General features: G+C 37.4%; 3 protein-coding genes across 3 annotated transcripts; 1 reads left to right on the top strand and 2 right to left on the bottom strand.

Moving 5' to 3' along the window:
- Positions 1 to 2,296: 2,296 nt before the first annotated feature.
- LOC113752742 (staphylococcal secretory antigen ssaA2-like) lies at positions 2,297 to 2,857 on the bottom strand. Its single transcript, XM_027296813.1, has one exon. It carries the CDS (start codon positions 2,855 to 2,857, stop codon positions 2,297 to 2,299), a length of 561 nt encoding a protein of 186 aa, XP_027152614.1.
- A 3,344-nt stretch (positions 2,858 to 6,201) lies between these two features.
- On the bottom strand, positions 6,202 to 9,252 carry LOC113751799 (beta-1,4-mannosyl-glycoprotein 4-beta-N-acetylglucosaminyltransferase). The gene is made up of 2 exons (XM_027295942.1): positions 8,696 to 9,252; positions 6,202 to 7,731 (listed from the first exon to the last, which is right to left on the bottom strand). The coding sequence occupies exons 1-2, from the start codon at positions 8,801 to 8,803 to the stop codon at positions 6,634 to 6,636; spliced, it is 1,206 nt and encodes a 401-aa protein (XP_027151743.1). The 5' UTR covers positions 8,804 to 9,252; the 3' UTR covers positions 6,202 to 6,633.
- Positions 9,253 to 11,400: 2,148 nt separating this feature from the next.
- On the top strand, positions 11,401 to 12,217 carry LOC113752744 (ribonucleoside-diphosphate reductase small chain C-like). Its single transcript, XM_027296814.1, has 2 exons — positions 11,401 to 11,406; positions 11,684 to 12,217. Exons 1-2 carry the CDS (start codon positions 11,401 to 11,403, stop codon positions 12,215 to 12,217), a joined length of 540 nt encoding a protein of 179 aa, XP_027152615.1.
- The last annotated feature ends 2,498 nt before the right edge of the window (positions 12,218 to 14,715 follow it).

Genomic DNA, 14,715 nt, shown 5'->3' on the forward strand with positions numbered 1-14,715 from the left:
ATCAGTAAAGAGGAAAGCAGGACATTCATCGATTTCTTTATTTAGCTTCTTCTTCTCCCAGTGAGCTGCTGAGGAAGGCAAGTAATTATACTGCTAATAATGATTTCAGTAACTGATGGAATTCGAGGACACCCATTTCAGGAATTTAAGCTTTTGGTGCTCCGCTTCAATGAATTCCTCGGCTTCCTCATTTACGCCTTCATCGTAAACTTTGTTATTGCCATCTCTGGTGTACCCTCTGCCATAGGGACCATAAGCAGACCAGGCATCTTTTTCACCGCGGGATCCATTACCAGAGCTGGTGCGCTCCGACTCAGGGGCTCTCCAGGAATCCATGGTTCCCAACTTTTCACTTTCAGACCTGACTGCCTCAAGTCCATGGGAGGTCAGCTGAACACTAGCATACGGAGGAGCATCTGGAAGCTTATGAACTTGGCTGGCAACAGTGGGATTGGGATCGCGTTGATCGCGACCCTTGGCAGACCACCATGGACAGCTTGTTCCCTTCATTTGTTAGCGCGTCTTGATGTCTAGGCACTTCAATAACCAAGAATTAGAGCTTTCAGTAGATGCATAATAAGGGTTGCGGATGCATTGATTTTATATAGCAAAGTGCTGGAAATTAAGATAAGGTAGAATCTGATGCCCTTTTGGTTTGCCACGCATTTTAGCACCCCCGTTAGGCATATTTCACGATCTAGTTACAAGTAAATATGCAAGAATATTAATGAAGCTGCTCAGGGAGAAAGGGGTACGTCATAGGTGCCTCTGATGAATCTTCTAAAGCATAAGTTGAAACTTTTGACACTCGAATTCTAGAAGTGGATACAAGTCTGCCACATGCAACTTGAAATATCAAGACAAAAAAGAATATAACATCGATCGCGTGATGACAACCCAAAGAGGCCGGGGGAAGCACCGGCCGTTGAAAGTGCGCGCTATCGAAGTTTGACACAAACTCCTGCTGGAAGGCTGAGGAAGCAAAGGGGTTTCCGTTGATCAGTAGATCTTCTGCATTAAGATTTGGCCAAGATTTTTAAAGGGAGAATATAACAAATCTGCTAATAAGTAAAGTTTAAATTTGAGGGATAAAATCAAAGAAACCAGAATATGGAGGACCAAATTATTCTCGGTAAAACACGAGGGGCAACATTGAGACCACGATCAAACGTAAGGGCAGAAAACTGAAATTCGCCATAAACTGATTTTTTCTTTTTAACGGCTTGGCACAAAACTTTTAAAATTAACATCAACGAAAAATAGAAATTATGAACCTATTTTCCCACTTTCTCATAATCATAATTCCAAGCAATTTAATGTATCCATTACAATTATTCCGTGTTTCCAATTCCATACAAACACGATTCTAGATTACCCAAGCAACACGTTTCCAATTCCACCCTTACTTTCTTTCATTGTTGAACATGTTCATGTAATTTTAGCTCCTTCACTCTGTGGCTATTCTTGGGATGCAGCATCATTCCATAAAAATATAAGGGCAAAATACACTTTACCCCTCCGTGATTTTAGCGCTTTTTCATATAATTTTAAAAGTTATCCATAACTCTCTCATGTTTTGGATTAAATGTTAAAATGATAGAATTTGCATTCTATAATGGAGTCAACTAAAATGTCAAAAGTATTCCTATATAAAGTTAAAAATTATTTATTAAACACGAGGGATTATGTATATATTTTGAAATTATAAGGAGGGGGATTATATGGTAAAACATAAAATCATATGAGGTTAGAATGTCATACATATTATATTTATATATTTTGATTACTTCAACTATTTTAATTTTTAAACAAAAGTAATTTTGACATTTTCATGAGTTCCATTAAAAATGATCATTTCCATCACTTTGATACTTTAATCCAAACTACGAGTGAAGTTATATATAGGTTTTGAAACTATACGAGATTATGTGAAAAATCGCTAAATTACAGGGGATAAAGTGTATTTTGCCCTTAAAAAAACCCCAGCCCCCGACAAAAAAGAGAAAGGGTTTTTTTCCCCCTTCTTTTGCTTGTCATTGACATTCTCTTTTCCTTCGAATTTGGCGAAAGCTTGAATTTTGAGTCGTAAATGTCGACTGACATATATGATATCCCTTTTACTTAGGCTGAATTTAGTAGTTTTATTTGTATGTCAATACATATTGAGCAAATGGATACATTTTGTAGCAGATAGATAGATGATCCGAGGTGTTATTTCAAAGGCTCCTTCAGATTGAACAAAGCCCGTATAATATGCATATCCAGGGATGATACAGTTAAGGACGATTCCCCTAATTTAGTCGTCCAGAGACTTGGCAATCCACTGAGCAGCATTGGAGGGCCAGTTTTGTTGGTTCAGGTGCTGACAAGATGTTGGGTGACGAACACGACCCTCAGCATAGTAGCTGGAGCTCACTGTTTCATAAGTGTTGCTAGGTCCATTTGGATACCCTGCAGGATAACCATGATTGTCATGATGATCGTAGCCGTGGAGTTTGCCATACAAGCCATCAGTCATGTGATGCTTGCCCGTTGAGTGCTTATCATAGCCATGGCTGTTGTAGTCATTGTACTTGTGGTGATTCCCATACCCATCACCATTAATGCTGTGCTGCTGCCCATAGCCCTGATAGCCAACCTCATGGTGATGAGGCGTGGCGATATTGGGATAAGGCTTCACCTGCTGCATGCTTGAACCACTGTTGTAATAGGCATTCTCGGAGCAGTAATCCTGTTGCTGTGCATAGCCATGCTTCGAGTAATAATCGTCCTGGTGCTGATAACCGTTCTTGTAGTGCTCATCTCCATATGTGTATGCATAACCGACTTGGGGATATGGTTGAGATTGGAGCACCATTTTTAATTTTGAGTGCCTGTGGCGTGTGCTGCTGCTATTTATGGGTTAAAATCCCAGATTCTAATTAGATAAGAAAGGCATCCAATTCTATTTGGCAAGTGTACGTGTGTTGCTGTCCAGCACCTTTGACGGTGATTTCGCAATAATACGATTGTGCGCGTTTAAAGATGTTCGACGTCTTTATTCCCAACTTCTGTGGACGAATTGAATTTGCTTTTGTCCCGTCCCCGTGAAAATTTGCCTTTAATTTTTTTAAATTATTTGCTTAACCTTTAGTCATTTCAGAAAGAAAAAAGAAAAGAAAAGAATATAATCTCGGAAAACTTTATTAAATCTGGCATATAGTTTCACAATCCTTATTGTCCAAGTTGAAAAGGAATTTAACTATTGCGATTGGTCTACTGGTTAGGTTTTTTTCCGCTGTCAAGGTTCAAATCCTGCGCTGTTTTAATTTTTTTCTATGATCCTGCCGCACTCGGGCTCCTTTTCACGGTCTCCCTGAAGATGAAGCTATGAGTGATATTGATGTTACTTTGTGGTATTGTATAATCCACACCACAATGAGCTACGTAAGTAAAGTATTCTATAATCGTTGACATCACAGAAATCTTTCAGATGTAGAGCACAATTGCCTGGATTGCGGGTACGTAAAAGAAGAAAAGTTTGGCTAATGTATGTTTACCTCTCATTTTGAGGCACTAATTGGATGATAGAATACACAACCCCTAAAAACCTTGCCAAGTTTGCCTTGGCTCGACTTACCTTGTCCTTTTGTGTATTTGTATTTCTGTACATTTCATTGCTTCTTCGCCTTTCATTCTCCATATATATTCAGTTTCTAATTTCAGACAATTAATGTCCAAATATGAAGATCAAACTGATATTCAAGCCTAATACACCATAGTGCTTACGCTGGATTAAGTAGTTTTATTTGTGTGTTAAGTTGATACATATGCGGCAAACTGATACACATTGTAGTAGGTACTAGGTACTAGGTAGATAGATGATACCCCCGGCATTATTTAAAAAGGTTGCTTCAGATAGAGCAAAGCCTTTATAAAATGAACATCCAGGGAAGCTATGCTGGACTGTGCACAAGCTCTCAAATTAGCACTCAGTAAAGCACTGGAGCAGCAGCATTGGCAACAAGTGAAGCTGGAAATCTCTTCACAGAAGCTACTAGATCTGTTGACTACCAAGAAAACTAAGGATGTTAGACTTTTTGCTCAACTAGAAGATATCCACAGTTTAAGACTGTTATTTTTGAAATGCTCATTTATTTTGTCCTCAAATGATAGTAGTGCAAAGTGTAGAATGATTAGCAAATATGCCTCCGGCTTAATACAAGATGAGGAAAGCTGGATTCCTCCGCGTCATAGCACACGACTGTAAAGCTCACTTTGAGCCTTTTGCTCAAGTTATATATAGTTATCCTTCTTATTAATAAATTTCTATCCTTTCAGAAAAAAAAAAAAAAAAGAGTCAATTTGGTCAACGGTAGTATATGGCAATTATTGGATGCAAAATCAGGATTTCCCCGGCTATTGCGGGTGTGGCTGGTGGGGGTGGGGGCTGAATTCGTAATTCCATGCGCCCCTGTTCACCCCAAGCCAAGAAAAGAAACAAAAAGGAAAGCACCTTTGTAGCTCCATTAGAGGCAAAGACAGCAGTATCCGCCTCCCTAAAGAAAGGAAAAGGGAAGGATCATTCAGACATCGAGCAACGTAGCAGGGGTTGGTTGCCCGTGATTTTATACTAAGTAGTCTATAATTTACTTTTGAGGATTTGGTGGTAACATGATGTTTCAAATCAATATAGGACACTGCAACGGTTCACGGCCACTTATCTCAGAATAGGCACCATGTAAGCCGCATGGAATTTCATAGGAAACAATAATTGACAAAAAAAAAAAAAACAGATGGATTATTCTCTACCTCTCTGGAATCTACATTGTGGACTTAGACTACTTCCACCACCACCCCCACAATTTACTATGTACTTGAGAGTTCAAATCTATAGAGCCTAATAAATGAGTAGACTTCTGATAGACTGAGTCTGTATATCTAAATTCATGGCCCCTATGACCTCGAGTCTGTGAATTTGTTTAGCACAAATAGATAGGATAACCAGTTGCCCTTGAAGTAAGCAGAGTGCAAACGAGAGCTTTAGGTGATTATTAAAATGGCAAGTCAACTTGGTAACATGGCTCAAAGCCACGGTCGCGGTCGTGATCGTGGCCCAGACTGTTCCATATCGGTCGCGGTTCTCGGCAAGACACAAATTTTTGAAATATTTAATATTCTAAAAATTGTAAAAAAAAATATGATAAACAAAAATAATAAAAAATTAGCAAAAATAATAAAAATTCGAGTTGACTCAAGATAACTCGAGTGACTCGGCCGTTTCTATCAGTCTCGAGGACATCTCGATCGAGTTTTTGATGATTCATTATCTCGTAATCATCCTGTCCCGGTGTCAAAACGGAAAACCCCATCACAGTAATGACTCGGCCGAGTCTTTGAACCATGCTTGGTAAAGAGAAAATAGTTACAGCTTGATGTTGATTTTTAGTAGAGAATCCATACTTTATTTGAAATTTTCGCCATAACAAATAAGTCAGTTGCATTAGAAAACAGATAATACCAGCTCAAGCCATTATTATGCCACGCCCAGAAATCCTTTCGGGGGAAATCATGCTCTGCAGATGTATGTGTATGCACTCGTATAATTATAATTTCCGAGCCTAGCATATAAGACTCAAGTATCATAATGATGGAGATGCACGTTTCTGGCAGCCAATGATTCTGTTGAGAGATGCCAAGACATGCCAGCCAACCTTTTAACGCATAAACAACATAGTAGTATAATGCAGGGCATCAGATGCTTTAATTCTGGACTCTTCCACAGAAATTTAAACCATTCCTCGCTATAATATAGAAGACACAAGCATCACAGTCCTGGCTTTTGATTAACTCGCTGTAATGATCTTTTTCATATCCTTGTATTATAGGACTAGGAAACAGTACTTGGAACCACAATTAATCACCAATCCTAACTTCAACCTCCAAATGGTCGATATGCAGTAGTTGAAGAATGACATACTTTCGAGGCTTTACCTAGTAGCACAAACAGGATAGCTCAACCATGTACAAATTTCTCAAACCCAATCGCGTCCCTAAGATGACCTTTTAGCAGTAAAATAACGAACATCCGACCAAACAACCCACTTTATACCAATTGCAAGAAGAGTGAGCAGGTCCTACAAGAGATGAAAGAAATTCTGACTGCATATATTGCTATCATTAAGAATCTGATAGTAGATATTAGAAAGCTAAAAACGCATATAGTAGAAAAATATATGAATAAATTAGTCTGCAATCAAAATTTCCTAACATCAGGAAAGCCCAGAAACCATACATCTTCTGGGCACATATTATGGGGTTATACCATATCAGTACAAAAGTGATACATGAGCCTCACGCTAAAAGGCCGCTCTCCATCACACCACATTCCCAACATTGTAAAACAGATGAGTCCATTCTCCATGAAAACTGATTTCAAAAAAAGTTATATACAAAGTTTCTCCTAGGAATCCAAGCATTCATCGACTCTCTCAAACATTTCTAAAGAATGATGCAAATTGCTCGGCATGGTAGCATGATCCCAACAGTGACACACTCCCAATCATGAATTGTCAAATAAAACTATCCATGAGGTGCCACCTAGCTGCATCCAAAAACCCTTTACAGGAATGACATTCAAGTCATCCATTCAAATCAGCCACTTTCCCTCATGCAATTCCCAGGCAAAAGAAATCTGTACTTGTCAGCACTCTCCAAAAGATAAGCCGGCAAATGGACAGCTGAGTAAGAATGGGGTATAGGTCCCATCTTCCCTATAATTTCCTTGAATGTGTACTCTTCAGGAAGCATGTCAAATAGGTCAGCCCCTTTGCAGATAACTCTCTGCACTCTTTTAGGGTTAAGAAAATGCGAGAATCTCACCCTGTCAAAGTGGCTATAAGCCTTCATCTTGAATATGAACTCGCTTATATGGCGGAAGCAAAAGCTGCAGTGCCAACCAGCATCAGCCAGGATTACTTCAGCTTGGCGATAATGCGCATACCTTGTCTTTCCAAATTGGTATCTATGGATTGAAGCTCTCCAGCTATTGTTATCCACAAAAAACTCAAATGAGTACAGATAATTTTTCAGTCGAAGGTGAAGGACTTGAGGTATGTCATCGCACCATCTCAAAAGATTGATGGTGTGTCTGCTTGGTATCTCATCAACATCTGACATTATTAACAAGTCATCATCCTGAATACCAGCCTTTTTGAGAAGATAATCTAATGCCAGTCGCTGATATGCCTCTTCAATAAATGGATTTTCTCCTTTTCTAAATCTCCCTGGAATTTGCCCATAAGTCAATCGTGATTCAACAAACTTAAACTGCTCACGATTACTATTAAAGACCAAAGGCTTTGGTAATCCCGTGAACGTTGAATTCGACTCAAGCAGGACAAATTCTGTTACATAAGGGTAAAGTTCCTTCCATCGAACAGTTAGGAGATCAATCTCATTACTGAACAGAACTGCATCAAAGACACGCCTTGGGTACTCTCGGATTCCCCAACCATGAAGTCTACATAGATTCTCCATCGATACATTTTCGTGGTAATAATGAGGGATTTCATGGAAAGGTTGAGGAGGTTTTTCCCACAATGGCCGTAGAAAGTATGTGATCTTCTGACCATGTACATATATAAAAAAGACGCATGTCGGGACTAAAATTAATAGAAAGATATAGGTCTTCAAATCCAGCCCACGCAAGATACATTTTAGTCTTGTCATGCTCAAAGCCCGACCAGAGTCCTGCAAGAAACCAATAGGCGATATTTTAGATTCTGACAAAATAAAACCTTCAGAAATATATCCAAGTTCCTAAAGCAGAAAATGAATCATATCACATGAAATCATCAACATATAAAAAGAGCCTCAATGGCTGAGGATGACCTAACAATTACTCGAGAACAAACAGCAAAACAAGTTTCCTGCAGAACTTGATGCTCCGTAATCAAAAATTAAAAATAAAAAAAAAAGTACAAAATGCAGAAAATGAGCATGGAAATTTCAAAATCGAATTTTTAGAATAAAGCTGGATAGCCTCCCCATGGCAAAGGTTGTGGAGAGTGAAGGAGGCTCCATAAATAAAATAAAATAAAAAACATGATATTATCTTTGGGTCTGTATAAGAAGATGCCAATTTCAATTAACCAAAAAACCCCCAAACTTTCATTTAGCAGATCATTCATTTAACAAAATAAGGAAGAAGCATACAGTCATTTAATCAACAGTTCCAGGAAGCCCCCGCTTCCGATAGACCTAAGAAATGACGAAAGGAAGGGGCCTTTGCTAGCCAAAAGGATTCAAAGAGTGAACAAAGAATTGAATCTCAGATTTTAACTCCTACAGTGGAGGATATAAAATAAACATGAAATAAAACAGTTACCTTAAAAGGGATTGTTAGAAAGAAAATTTATGCTTTTTTCTAAGAGACACAAAAAAAAAATTGAATTTTTAGTATCCCCTTCCAATTTTCTCACACCCAAAGAAAAAAGGATAAGTCATTAAAAGGAAAAAAACCCAGACGCAAAAATTCATGAACAGCCCAGAAGCAGAACCAACAATGCCAACAAAAAAAAGGACCGAAAAAACAGCAAAAAAACTGAAGAAGTAGCCATGGATCGGAACATCAATCAGTCCATAAAACGAAAAGGGTTAACAGAAAAAAATTGTAAAAAAAATAAATAAAATAAAATAAAAATAAAGACTTTACCTCGTCACTGGCACCACCGCAGTTATCATCGCTCTTCTTGGAACAATAATGAGATCCCCCTTCCGCCACCTTACAAACTTTTTCCCAAATTTTGGATAAACTCCACATATTTCTCCACTTCCCTCTCCTTCAATATAAATACGATATAGTATCTACTACTATTTTTGGCAAAATTAATATCTATCACAGAAAATTTGGCTCTTGGGGTTCACAGATCAAGCCCCCAAAAATCCCACAACACCAATGAGATCTCCCCACCCCAAGTAAATAGATATTTAGTTTAGCTTCAGCGCCCACACCCTAAATTTTCTCAGACCCCCTAAATATTTTCTTTTTCGGAAAATACAAGGTGGTATTCTTTTTAATCTCCTATAGACGATACCAATCAAATAAAATAAAAGAATTTTTGAAGCAAAAGAAAATCAAACACGAAATGGGATTGGAAAAGGAAATTGGAACCAAGGGACCAAACCGGAAAGAAGTATGAATTGTCGTTAGAGATGGGTTGGCCGTGCCTTGCTGTTTAATAGGTGGTGGCAGTTGTAAAGATTTCAAGGAAGCCGTTTCTCTTGTCTTCTACCCCACTGCTCTGCATTTATATTTTCGAATGAGGAGAGCATTTTGTTTTTGCTGTTGACCAAACTGTCCACGGATTGATTGCTTCTTGATCAATTTTCTATGGGTTTCTTGGTCATTTTACCTGCGAGAATTCCTGGACTGGGTACTCGGGGAACTTTTCTCATCTCTCATACGCGTCCATTGACTGGCTCAAGAGACTGTGTCGCGTGTATCGTGTACTTGTTCGCTAAGAATTAGTAGTACGAAATGAGAGGATTAGTAGTAAACGAGCAAGCTTTATATTTCCGTTCGAGAGGGTACGGTACTCGGTTTAATATGTAGATTAATCTTATATACACTATTATTGTTAGATATATAATATATGTACAAAATTTTAATTTTACATGTCATCCATTTAATTGTAATCGTGTATGCACTGATAGTGTTAAAAAATTTATGTATTTGAATGGACTAATTGACGAACAGAATCTCAGCAGAATTAAAAACAAATTTATGTTAAAAAATTTATGTATTAGAATTAAAAATTTATGTATTTGAATGGACTAAAAAGGATTTTTTGTTTTTTTAGCCAAAAACAAATTTTTTCTTGTGCATTGCTACAATTGCTTTTTTTTCTCTAACGAAGAGTAAGAGTGAGATTTAAAAAAAAAAAAAAAAAAAAAAAGGAAGCATATTGAACTCGAAGGGGGTCCACTACACTGATATGCCATTGTGGATATTCTCTAACCCAAAATTTGAAGTTTAGAATTTAAAAAGTTTTATATGTTGCACTGAAAAACTTTCGAGTGACAGATATATGAAGGCTTATTTTGTTATTTTAAAAGAATAATTTTAAACTTCTAGGTGAAGCGGCTTTTCAGAATGGTTGAGTGTCCACAATTTAGAGGCGGAGATGAATTTGAAACGTATTCATTTCTTGGTTTCATTGCATCCGTCAATATCAAGTCCAATTTAGGAATATCACTTCTAATTGTTTTCCCTTGTTTGTGATTAAGGATTTTTTGGTTGTAACGGCTCGCTAGTGCAAAAGTTTATGACACCTGGCGTTGTACGTGCCTTTTATTCATTGCAGATGCTTTGGCTGGACCGGTCCACCCATGACTCCATTTCGGAATTTTTATAGCCATAGGTCCATAGCCCACCCACAGGGGAGTGCATTGACTTTTTCTTTTTTGGAAAAATACAAGGAGTCTTCATCTGATATTACAGGCCAGACTGATTTATAGACGATGTGGACTGATGTAGGAGGGGCATCATTACGAAGCCTTGTATGGTTAGATTTTTATTTTTTTTTTTCTAGCAAGATGCACAACCAATTTTATCTACTCATTTTTGGTCAGATGTAATAGTTCAAGTGTAAGTATATCGGAAAGGAAAAATCGTTTAAAACGTTGTTCATATTTTTAGGAGAAAAAATAAATATAGTACGGGTTAGATTTTATTATTTTAGAGATAAATATGAATCGGACTATTTATTTAATTCCCTTTTGAAAATGTAAAGATGGACCGGGAAAGTTTATAAATTTAAAGTAATAATTGTTGCGGGTATGATGGGTTAGGTAGAACGGAGCGAGAAAGTATAAATGAAAAGTTTTAAATTTGAGACCCTCCACTTACAAAAAAAAAAAAAAAAAAGAGTAATAATTGTTAATATGTACAATAACAAGATAGGTTAAATGTGACTTAGGTATTTTAGCAAGTTTCCATTGGACGGTTATTAAAAAAAATAAAACTCTTTGATCATACTGCTGAATATGATTTTCATTGTTCGCTTCCAACCTTAATTACACTACTTATAGCTAGGGAAGGCATACTTACAGCTAGGGAAGGTATATTGGTCTGGTCTTAACGTTAATATATGTTTTAAGGACATGGTATTCCCCTTTCAAAAAAAAGAAAAAAAAAAGAGGATATGGTATTCCATTCTGTAGGGTCCCAAATGGAGTTGGATGTAAGATTTTAAAAGGGCAAATTATCCAATTGGCCCTTGAACTCTTTGTCTAAGTAAAAATAAGCCCCTTATCTATTTTTTGCTGACTTTAAGCCCTCGAACTTGTAAAATTGGGTATCCGTGACCCTTTTAGCCAGTTTCTCCGATTTTGCAACCGGAAGGGGAATTCACACGAATGGCAGTATGCTTTGAAAAATGGCATTTTTGTCAAAAGATTCAAAACTCACGCGACGCTAGGGTTTCAGTACTCCCCTCTTTCGATCTCTTCCACACACAGTAGAACACGGTAGCTAATGCACAGTTGATTTGATTGGTCTCAATTCTCAGCCGACGACAGTGAACCAGTAAACGACACCGTTGCTTCTCCGTCTCTGGCCAGTCAATCCAATAGTAGTGTTGTGCCGTTGGGGAGCTCGGTCATTCCGATCGTCAACAAGCTCCAAGACATATTCGCATAGCTCTCCAGTCAGTCTACAATTGAATTGCTGCAAGTGGCGGTCGTCGGAAGCCAGAGCAGTGGAAAATCGAATGTTCTGGAGGCACTAGTCAGAAGAGATTTCTTGCCCAGAGGTTCGGATATTTGTACTCGCCGACCTCTCATTCTTCAGCTCGTGCAGACTAGACGAAAACCTGATGGCACCAAGTGGGCCCTCCACTGGATCGACGACTCTGAGTCCTTCGCGGAGCGCCTGGTGGCCTTCGCCTGCGTGGAGGGGATATTCTTCTCAGGGAGCTTTTGCGCCATATTCTGGGTGAAGAATTGGGGGCTGATGCCGGGCTTGACCTTCTCCAACGAGCTGATCTCGCGGGACGAGGGGCTTCACTGTGACTTCGCGTGCCTGCTGTATGGGCTGCTGAGGGCGAAGCTGAGCGAGGAGATTTTGATCTCAGAGATGGAGGGCTTCACTGTGACTTCGCCGAGGGAGGCCATGGCTGAAGCCATGGAGGACTTGGAGATGGTGTCCATGGGGAGGAAACGAATGGGAGGGTGAGGGAGAGGTTGCAGGAGAGAGGAGAGGAGAGGGAGACGACATCGGTGGAGAAGTCAATGAAGTAGAGGAGGAAGATGAGGTCGTCGTAGGTGTAGGAGTAGTCCATGGAGGGAAGAGAGAGGAGTTGTTCCTTTTTTGCTTAGAATATGCGGACAAAAATGCCCTTCTTAAAAGCATACTGCCATTCGTGTGAATTCCCCTTCCGGTTGCAAAACCGGAGAAACTGGCTAAAAGGGTTACGGATACCCAATTTTACAAGTTCGAGAGCTTAAAGTCAGCAAAAAATAGATGAGAGACTTATTTTTACTTAGACAAAGAGTTCAAGGGCCAATTGAATAATTTGCCCATTTAAAAATGAGCCCGGACTAGAGTAAGCACCCTCAATCAAAGGGGCAGCACATGGTCTAATCAGGAACAATTCATCCAGTTTGTTCAAAAACATTATTTAGAATTATTTATTATCAATTAACTTACGTTCTATTGGTATATCCTTGTAAGATACGGCTGAATTAACGAGTAAACGCATTAAATAGTCATTAACTGGTCTGACAAAATATATGATTGAGGTCAAATTTGTCTCAGATAGGATAATCAGTAGGAGTATTATATTCTTCTTTTTTTTAAATTTTTTTAGAGAGAGAGAGAGAACACTCCTCGACTTGCAAGTGGAACGAGGACATTGCTAAAATGAGATGTATTGCTTAAACTTTTCAAGATATCATATTTTAGTCCTCAAAAACATTTTGAAAGCAACCAATTGGTCATCAAAAGTTTCACAAGTTTATGGTTTCACAACTATCTCTCTGATAAATCAGACCATACAAAAGTGCTAAACTGTTTTAATGGCAAATCGTGGACTTGATAGTTGATTGTGCGGGTAATTTATCCAAGCAACGTACTCATCTTTTTTTTTTTTTGGGGGTTTAAATAGAAGAACTAGTAAATTAGTTAGATTCAAAGTTTGCGGATTGGAAAGAAATTTGTTCAAAGACTACTAAATAATTATATTAATCTGCAACGGATGACTAGACAAATTTTATATGTTTTTACACAACATCTGTCAGTTAATTGGCTGAATGGAAAATGTTTACACTATTTTATATAGACAAGAATGCATTGTTGACTTGACTTTATTTTAATACATCTTTATTTGCCAAAAAAAAAAAAATACACAAGAATGCATTAACGATTGACACTTGCGGTCAGAACTAGCCCAGTTAACCCTGCCATGGTCACAATGGAAAAAAGAATGATAATTAATGATATTTTTAGAGTAAATTTTATATAAGTTGTAAGTTTGCGTGATATCACCGTTACATTTATAATATATGTATAAAAGTTAAATTTTAAAATTTAAATTTATATAATTATTATTTATTTTAAAATAATAATATATACGCTATTAATCTATAAAAAATTAATCCATATTTTTAACGTAAAATTACGCAGTTCTGTTACTCTTTACCTAGTCCATTTTATTACGTAAAAAGTGCAAATTGTTAGGGTCATTGACTCATTTCTCTTGCCCATTCATATTACCTCCGCGTATTTAAGCGCGTGCAGGTTTCTTAATCAGATGTTTGTGATTACTGATCATGATCACCAGAAACACGTAACATATTTCAAGCGGTAATCAATGTTATGGAGTATTATTGATTCCGCTGCACAACGGTGAGAGTTCCAAGTTTGATGAAGTACTCATTTCACAATGATTTATTGAAAGGGTTTTTCTAATGAATGTACATTAGGCACTCATTTAATACGCTTAATATTCACCCAATATATTATGTATATACATGTACTAATAATTATTATCATACCTTGCATTTATATATTTTCTCTATTTAATCCTACCTACTCTCCTTTGTATTTATTTATTTTTTTTTAGCATAACGTCATCTATTGGTCTCGTTGTTCATGATCCGATCGACGGCCATTCGGTGGAAGAAATTTTTTTTTTAAAAAACAATGGCCATTTCGTGGAAGATTTTTTTTTTTTGAAAAAAAAAAAAACAATGACCATTTGATGGAAGATGGAAATACTACTGTGAATCGAATGATATAGTTAGTTCCTTTTGTTAATTTCCTTGCTTAAGCATTAAAGATGTGGATGACTTTTAGTGCATAAGATCGTGGAGGCATTTGGTAAGTGAGTTTTGATACAAATAATTGGTTTCAATTTCACACATAAAATAATGTTCATTTAAGATTAATCGGGATCCCGTTAATGAGTTTTCTAAACCCTTTTTATGAATTTAATGATTAACTATTAAAGACTACACTTTCATTTATTCATTATTTTCTTATCAATTTGACTAACAGATGTACATTGTACACTCGTTAAGAGCAAATTCAAGTGTTAGTTGTTTTTTTTTTGGAAAAAGTGTAATTCATTGAGGGCATTATCTAATTGTAATGATGTTTACTAAGACAGTAAGGTATGTACGAATTAAGTGTGTTAACACTCAGCTAGAAAAATTCACATATTACTAAAATTT

Source organism: Coffea eugenioides, chromosome 11 (genome assembly GCF_003713205.1).
Source record: "Coffea eugenioides isolate CCC68of chromosome 11, Ceug_1.0, whole genome shotgun sequence".
Classification (NCBI taxonomy): domain Eukaryota; kingdom Viridiplantae; phylum Streptophyta; class Magnoliopsida; order Gentianales; family Rubiaceae; genus Coffea; species Coffea eugenioides.

Excerpts from the sequence above, each read along its gene's own strand:
- LOC113751799 (XM_027295942.1), bottom strand. The coding sequence starts at position 8,803 with ATGTGGAGTTTATCCAAAATTTGGGAAAAAGTTTGTAAGGTGGCGGAA. Across the intron at positions 7,732-8,695 it reads GCGGTGGTGCCAGTGACGAG|GACTCTGGTCGGGCTTTGAG; the intron begins GTAAAGTCTTTA and ends GGTTTCTTGCAG.
- LOC113752742 (XM_027296813.1), bottom strand. The coding sequence starts at position 2,857 with ATGGTGCTCCAATCTCAACCATATCCCCAAGTCGGTTATGCATACACA.